Source organism: Phaethon lepturus, unplaced genomic scaffold, assembly GCF_000687285.1.
Source record: "Phaethon lepturus isolate BGI_N335 unplaced genomic scaffold, ASM68728v1 scaffold1123, whole genome shotgun sequence".
In the NCBI taxonomy this organism is placed as follows: domain Eukaryota; kingdom Metazoa; phylum Chordata; class Aves; order Phaethontiformes; family Phaethontidae; genus Phaethon; species Phaethon lepturus.
In genome coordinates this window covers 25,415-33,996 of record NW_010528147.1, presented here as the reverse complement: position 1 = coordinate 33,996, position 8,582 = coordinate 25,415, and the positions used below count along the sequence as shown (strand labels likewise).

At 40.5% G+C, this 8,582-nt stretch overlaps 1 protein-coding gene across 1 annotated transcript in view; it reads left to right on the top strand.

The window, feature by feature from the left end:
• MRS2 (MRS2 magnesium transporter) overlaps window positions 1-7,957 on the top strand; it is a 10,476-nt gene extending 2,519 nt beyond the window's left edge. The window contains exons 4-10 of the mRNA XM_010283567.1: window positions 456-631; window positions 1,311-1,441; window positions 2,155-2,271; window positions 4,423-4,575; window positions 5,740-5,857; window positions 6,615-6,728; window positions 7,847-7,957. Of these exons, the coding sequence (XP_010281869.1) occupies window positions 456-631; window positions 1,311-1,441; window positions 2,155-2,271; window positions 4,423-4,575; window positions 5,740-5,857; window positions 6,615-6,728; window positions 7,847-7,957 (920 nt within the window). The remainder of the gene's footprint in view (window positions 1-455; window positions 632-1,310; window positions 1,442-2,154; window positions 2,272-4,422; window positions 4,576-5,739; window positions 5,858-6,614; window positions 6,729-7,846) is intronic.
• The last annotated feature ends 625 nt before the right edge of the window (window positions 7,958-8,582 follow it).

Below are 8,582 nucleotides of genomic sequence, written 5' to 3'. Positions count from 1 at the left end.
CCCTACAGCTACGTGTAAACTTGAACTGTGTCTTATCCTTGCAGCTGCATTTTCTTGCACAGTTCTTCTACCACCAGCTTTCTATGACATGCAGTCCAGCAGTAAATGTGTCATTGGAGCTCTACCTAGCAATCAGAGGCACAGGTTTACAAACAGCACATATTATTGACCGTTTTCCTAGTGGAGCACAGGATAAACAATTAGTGACATTGTCATAGAAGTAAGGGGCTTATGAGGAGCCTCTTCTCAGTCGTACCACCACGAGCATAGTGCTGTGTCTGAACCATGGGGAATCCACTAGTTTGCGGTTAGCATGAGATTCTGTTATTTTCCTGCCTGAAAAGACATTTGAAGAGTGGCTTTATCAAAGCCTAAATTATCAAATGCACTACAGAGTTATGAGAAATCTTCAGAGGGTTTTTTTTTTTCAGACTCCTACATGTACTGTCTTTTTCAGTTCTTGAAGGCTGTCATAACACCAGAGTTTCTTCTGATACTAGATTATTGTCATTTAAATCTGGAACACTGGCTCTTCAATGAACTAGCATCTCAGCTGGCTGGGGAAGGTCAACTAGTTACATATTCCCTGCCCTTTGAATTCCGAGCCATAGAAGCAATCCTGCAGTACCGGGTGAGCTGTCTCATTTTTATTTAAATTGTTTTGGAATTTGTTGCTTTATAGAAAGGACAGTATGATTTTATTCTTGTGTTAATATTTATACATACACATTTGTATATGTATTCTGCCCTTACTGTAGGAGCTCTTTTTTTGTTTTGGCTTTTTTTGCTTTAGTTTTTATGATTCTGTGTGTATGTGTGTTTCCATTTGCTTCCCAGGAAAGTGCTAGTTGGATGTGATGGCTTCACCATCCTTTGGACAATTAAAAAACAAGTCAGAGTACCTTTCTAGAGACAGGCTGTAGCTGAAATGGAAGTCACATAAAAGCACTGAGGTTTTTGGCCTCTTGGGCAGGGGTCAGATAGTAATTTCTATCTATCCTTAAAAATCTGTGCTTGCTAATGCTCGTATGACATTTCTAGACAAATAGTGTTTTAGCTTTATCAGCCTTATTGGTGTGGTTGTCACTGGGTTTCAGTTCAGTGCAAATCACTTTTTACAAAATACTGTATTTTGAACTGGCTTTATCCTGTAAGTGGTATCCCTATAGCAAGTGTTTCCTGGGCATTGAAAAGCAGATTATGTTAACTGCCTGTTACTGTGAATTCTGCATTCAGAGACAGGAGCCCGTTGCCCAAGTCATTCTAAAGGGATTGCTTTAATTCTTATGAAGGATCATGTTGTTATCTAGATCAGCAAACTGCAGGGGAGACTTAACACTTTGCAGCCTCAGATCCTTGAGACACTGGAAGCTCTAGTGGACCCCAAGTTTTTGTCTGTGGATAGGAGTAGACTACACATTCTCCTGCAAAATGGCAAGAGGTAAATAAGAGTTAAGCCGTGAAGAGACTAGAAGATGACCATAGAAAATGATATGCAATGAAATGTTAGAAAAATAGTATCTAATATTATTTTCCTAAATTACTGTAATGCTGGATTGTGCATCTTGTAAATGTAACAGTCGGTATATGAAATACCTGGTGATATGGGGAAAACAGAAAAAGGGAAATCTAATTCCAAGTTATCAGAAATACAGTAGAGTTCTTAAATAGCATCTGACAGAACAAAGTAATACCTAAGAGAACAAAATAACATCATGAAAATGTTGCCCATAACGTAAAACGAGATTAACCTATGGATCTATGCTTAAAGTTACTAGGTACCGTAAGGTTACTAGGAGTAATACACTGATACCTTCGTGTGTTAGCCTCTCTGATATCACAGTGCACGTATGCACTCAGTACATGCTCACAGAGTGGCTTGTTTTTCCTGACTTGGGAATATACCCAGAAAACACATCTGAATCTGTTGTAATGTGTGTCTGTCACTCACTGGCCCCTAGCCAGGTCACTGCCACTGCTAAGTGTGTGACCTGTAGAGAACTGCTTCATAGGAGCTCTTAGAACCCTGCAAGGAAGTCATCCCTGTTTGCTTAGTCTGGCGAAGGCGCCGGCTGGCAAACTCATGTAGAGGTTACTTTTGTGCACCCTGATGCCAGTGGGGATTACTTGACCTTTTGCCTGTTCTTTCTTCAGCTTGTCAGAACTGGAAACAGATCTCAAAGTTTTCAAAGAAACAATTCTGGAGATCTTAGATGAAGAAGAATTAATAGAAGAGCTCTGTTTATCTAAATGGACTGATCCACAAGTATTGTATGTATATTTTGAAACCACATAGTTTTTTAAGAGTGTGTTTTGTTTAACTTGAACACTAAACTGGGTGTTCCCTGCCAAAAAACAGAAAGAAAAAGACTTTCTATAGATTTTTTTTTTTAAAGCCTTAATGCTTGCTGCTTCAGAAATCATTGTATTTGGCATTTTGGAGAGGGTCTCCATTAGCACTAGTGATATTACGCAGTTCCAAATAGTTCTTGGCATAACAGGCCAGCTCATCTAGCACATAATGGGATGGGAGCAGGATGGCGGGAGGCGAAAAAGAAAATACTATTTTTCAATACAAATTCACAATTTCTGGGAGAATTTTCTTCAGTTTCACCAAACAACTGAAGAGGCAGTCTCGAATAGGTCAGACACCATGCTTTCTTTGTTAGAAGTGTTCTGAACACCTTGCTTCTAGCTTTTTGCTTGCCAGCAGAACCTGAAGGAAAGAGGACCTGGAGCAATCTTCTTGTGCATCTGAAGAGCAGCATTTCAGGAAAAATGTACATGCAGAAATAGTCCCATTGCAGCCTAGTGAAAGACAGCACCTGGCAGCAGCAGTGGACACTTTAACAAAAACTAAAAAGCAAAAAGATAATGTATATCAGATCCCAATGTGTTTGGGGCTGAATGGGATGTAAATCTTGGGCGTACACACATGTTTTATGTTTAAGCAGAAACAGAAACTACCTTTCAGAGTGTTTTGGAAAGTTGTGGTATTTGATGAACTCAGAAGCCTGAGAAGGTATGGAGGAACCCAGTTAGGCATATAGGTGCTGGCAGAGATCACTTGCAGCCGGAATGGTGAGCTGAGCCCAGAAAAACGAGGCAGACATCATGTGTGAAGGGGTGGCACACTGTTGAAGATTCGTGAGGCAGATGGAGGCCCGTTAGTGAAAGCAAATCAGGTGGCAGTTATTTTCACATCCATATGCCTGTTGTTTCCCTTTCTATATCCACAGAGGAGCTGATGTAAAGGTAATCATCAAATAAGACCTTGAGTTGAATCCGTAATAGAGCAGATAGTGCTCCAAGGCTTCCCAGTCTGCAACTCCCCTCATCTGCATGCCTTTTTTTTTTTTTTTTTAATTAAAAACCTCAATGTCTGAAGGGCTTTAAAATCAGCCTAGCTAACTCAAAGTTTCTACCCTGTAAGAGAGAGACTAGGGGCTCTGTTAAAGGTCCTCAGGGAGCTTACGCGAGTTGATTCTTAAGACATATCACTTACTTTCTTGGAAAACTATTTCGGAGAGGTTCCTTTAACAGTCAGCAATGCCAGGAGGAGATTTAAAAAGTTTAGTCTCTCTAGAGAAATGAGGTCATACCGTAAAAGGAAAAGTGGTGAAGAATCTCCTGGCTTTGCTGCTAGTTTCCGAGCTCTTGTGGATCTCAGGTGCCTCAGCTTTCATCTACACGGTGAACAATCCAGTATGCTGCCAGAAACGTAGGCACAGTTCCAGAGAAGGCTGCTGTACCAGCAGGCAGACCATGAAGTAAGATGAGTCTCTCAGACAGACTTCACTTAGGAGAGCAGCATCTTCCATTTAATGCTTGCTCTTCAGCTGCTTGAGGCTTCCAAAATGTTTTGCAGTAATTACTGTGTGTAGCTGAAACACCTTGCAACTAAACTATTTCAATATACAGCTAAAACACCTCCCTCACCATGCAATTGTCTGTTGATTTTTGGTTATGTTTTATTCTTGGGAGTTTTTGACTGCACTGTTACCAGCTTTCACCACTTGAGGGCAAGAAGAAATTAAGCATCTCCTTTCAAAATTGTCAGCACTTTATAATAACTTAATAATAATATAAACACTTAGAGTAATATAAACTTCATAAATAATATAAAATTTATATAACGTTATAACTTTTTAATATCTGAAAAAGTAAGATTTGTGGTGTTGTGCATACCTTCAGCACATCAAATGCTAACTGCTCTGCTCAAAATAATTGACTGCATATGTTGATCAGCTGATAGATATAAAAATATGCTTTTTATTTTAAGATGTTGGTATTGATGGAAGTTCCTCATTGAAAAGATCGGATTTTGAGATCTAGTGTCTTATGTGCCTTGTCTTAATATGTCAATAATACACTTCTATACAACATGTAGCTAACCAGAAAAATACAAATTGTTGCTCACAGTGAGGAGAGCACATCTGGGATTGACCACGCAGAGGAAATGGAGCTGCTGCTGGAGAACTATTACAGACAAGCAGAAGATCTTGCAAATGAAGCTCGTGAGCTCAGAGTACTGATTGACGACTCAGAAAGCATAATCTTTATCAACCTAGACAGGTTAGCTACCCTATTTGTTGGACTGCCAAAAGCTCAGCAGAGTTTAATGCTGCCTAGTCTTTCTCAAATCTGCCTACAAGGAAAGTTGGGGAATTCCATCTTCATGAGGATTTGAGTGGACTTGCAGTCACAGCACAAGAAGCTGCATTGCATTTTCCTTATCAGTGAAATGGATAAAGCAACAGGACACCCTAATGAGTATGTGTAAAAACCTCTCTAGCTAGGCATCAGTTTTCCCTAGCAGGAGAAACCAGGCTTCTCCTAGAACCTCCTGGAGAGCTATTCACTAAAGGAAATGTCTGCAAATTTAGGGACAAAATAAAATTCTACCCAGGAAAGTTTACTCTTAATTCTGCAGAACAGAATTTAAGAGTCTGGTTAGGCTACTCGGGTGTTCGGTCTATGGAGTGATACAAGAATGCATGACTTTGGAGTGAGTATTTTCTCTCTCTGTATGCTACAGTTTTCACTGTCAGTCAGCTTTCTTACGGAAAAATAATTATAGCTTGCATTTTCAAGCACATGCCACTCTGTCGTTGAGGTCAGTGTTTAATATCCTTTCTCCTGTTTACTGGCGAGTTAGCTGTAGAAGCAATTGGTACATGCTGCATCAGGAAACCACAGAAATCCTTTTGGGGAAGACTTGAATATGGAATTTTCCAAAACAGGCTCAAGTTTATAGTCTGCAGCATTTACCAACTCTACTTTTTTGTAAGTTTTAATATATTAAATTCATATATTAATATTAGAAAGTTTTAATATATATTGTTATATATTACCTTGTTATTTGCAAGGTAACAGCAAATTTTTGTTCTTGTGAATACGGACATATAACTTCTAGCCAGTTAGTGGTGAGAGAACACAAATTCACATAGAAATTTACTGTTACTCTGTGCATATAGACCGCTAAGAAGTGAGCACTGCTGGAAAGTCTGCTGAAGATTAAGCAGAACCTGCTGGCCTTAGAGGTATCCTGATGCCACAATTGCAAAACAATAGCTGCTTTATACTGTTGTTTCATAAGCTTTGTCACGGGGTTGCCTAATTCCAGAATGACTTCTTCTCTTTCGCTATTTGGTTTTAGTGCATGCTGTCTGGGATTTGAGAATTTAGGCAGCACATCAGTTTTTGGGTTCCGCTTACAGATGTTTCTCCCTTGTTTAGCCACCGTAATGTGATGATGAGACTGAACTTGCAGCTGACTATGGGGACTTTCTCTCTCTCCCTCTTTGGACTCATAGGAGTTGCATTTGGTATGAACTTGGAGTCATCTCTTGAAGAGGTAAGGAATGAGTGCTGCTTTTATCAGGGACATAAAACGTGTCCCCTACTCTTACATTCAGTACAGCTTCATTTTTTCCATAGGTAAAGCTCCAGATTTATATTAGTGTGTGAATATAATTTGGTCCAGTGATTCATGTGTTCATGCAGTCACTTTTTTGTAAGCAAATTACTGTATGGCTAACTGCACAGTATTGCAGCCTTTTTTCTATGTAATGCCCATGGAAAAGAAATGGTAAGACAAATTTATGGTTGTATAAGGACTGACTATAAAGCAGTATTAAGGTTTCTTTAGTGATAATCTATTCTTCTGAAAAGACCAGCTTTGTCTTCCAGATACAAGGGTATCTGGGAAGCAGCCAGCACGTTTCCAGCACACCAGAGGAAATACTGTGCTGTCAATTACACATTTATACTAGACTGCGGGCGGGTGTAGACTAGGAGATACAAATTTAGAATTGTACATGCTATTCTTAAAACAAACAAACAAAGCAAAGACTTCTTCCTTTCCAAATCCATTAAATAGAAGGGTTGAATTTCCAAACTTCATGATGAATACACTAAGGTGATTCCTAAATAAAGTGCTTTGTGATGAAACAGCCCTTTTCCCAAGGGTAGGGCTTGGCTGTTGATGGTAGAGAGTTTACCACTTTGTCCCATGAAGGAGGAGAACACTGGTGGGGAGTGAGAGATTATCTTTGGCTAACCTCTTTTCTGAAGAGAGAGTTGCATGACTAATGGGAATGTTCTGTTTGTAGGACCCCAGAATATTTTGGCTGGTGACAGGGATTATGTTTCTGGGAAGCGGTCTGATATGGCGACGCTTGCTTTCCTTCCTTGGGCGGCACCTAGAACCTCCACTACCTCCTCACGTACGTACGGCTGGCTAGGGTTTCTATGCCAGACTCTGCATGTACAGTCCATTTCTAAAGCAGGAAACAAGCCGTTGTAGAGGGGTGAGCCACAGAGCGTGGTGGAATTCAGCTCGGTGTCTGCTCCTTGATAAAGGAGAAGGTTCTCCTTAGCTGGATTGAAGAGGTGGATAGCCCCAGCACTGGCAAAGATACACTTGAGCAGTAAGATACTGCTCACTGTTGCCAGAAGTGAAGCTGCAGGCTCTTCCTTGAGATATGCTGTATTTCCTTTCGCCTGGCAGCCCAAGGGAATCTGAGGCTAACAGAATCAGCCCTAATTTGCCTTCTCAACTGCTGCAGTAATCTGTTCATTGTGGGGGACATAACGGATGCTGCCCTCCTCCTCCCACCCACATACTAACTCTGGATCTGTAGTCCCTCTCTTGTAAAAGAGAAGGTAAAGGTAAAAGGGTGATGAGGACAGGTGCTAGCTGTGACAACTGTTTGGAGAATGATGCCGTGGTTGTGATGTCCTGACTCCCAATCTAGAGTTTGTAATAGCTCCTTACATGCACACCTGCTATCTTTGCCATTGATGCTGATGGCATCGTAGAGCCCTGTTGCATGAAGCTGTATGAAGATTTCGAAGGAGATTGTCTTCAGATTAGCAAGATTTTGTATGGGTCATTTTCCCTGTCGACTACCTTTTCCTTTCAAAGCTTGTGGGACCGTATTGTCTATCTGTTCTGCACTGTAACATTTATAACAGGGAATTATGGGCAGATTCAAATGTTGAAGTTGCTACAAGTGACAAAAGAGAGACTCAGATAAGCTCCCCTTCTTCCCTCCCCTCCTTTACCACTAAAGAGGCAGATGGCATTAGTTCATTGTGGATTGTTGACTATGGCTACAACTAACTGGATTATCCTCAAGTGTTGCTCAGAACCAGCTGCATCACATACTGACTCTGGCTTGGAGAAATGTACTGAAAGGGATTGGGGAGGGAGAAGCCAGAGATGGTGTCTGCAAATAAGAGGAGAAAAGTCAGGGTTCAGGCTTCTGTGGAGGTTTATTTCCTTCTGCTGCATATAGAGCAGCTTCTCATGTAATCACAGGCTGTTTTGTATCTTGCCTAGGTCCCTGCAGTTTTGAAGAAATCCCAACCAGCAGCTGGAAGAGTGGAGATAAAGAACAACCTTAAAGCAGAAACTTTTGGGCTGAGCAGAAGCACATTAACAAACCAATAGGAAATGCAGGAGTGAAGAGACTTTTGTTGTTACAGGGGGGACTTTGGATGCTTTTCTTGCATTTGTTCTTCCTTACTGAAAACTTCAATTTCTAAACTTGCTAATTTAATATATATTTTGTGCCAAAAATCTATGGTGAGACTTTAATGCTCACACACAAAAGGAGAGAAACATAGGGGAAAACAGCGACATGCTTTCCACAGTAGCCTCACCTCCACCCCACATGTGTTCCACTAGCTTTCTGTATTACATACATGTACGTATTTTTGGGGAATTCTCATTTCAAGCGTTTCAAATACTTCTTCACATAATGGCCTTTCTTAAAGAGAATAGTATTTGCAGCTTAAAGGATGACAGTGGTCAGCATTCATCAGTAATGCTGGTTCTGAGCTGCAGGTTTAGGAATCTGACTTCAAATGTCAGAAAGTCAACCCCAAAAGTGGCCTTTTTAATGGATTTTTTTTAAGTCTCTTATCTAATTGCAAAGAACAGATTTTCCAAAGCAAAAAGCATGCCTGCATCTCTTGTGAAGCATCACCTCTAAATTGGCAGTAACCAGAAATAACAGTTTTGCTCATTTTAAGTGAGCAACAACAGGTTTTGAAATGTGGCTGCTTATTTTGGG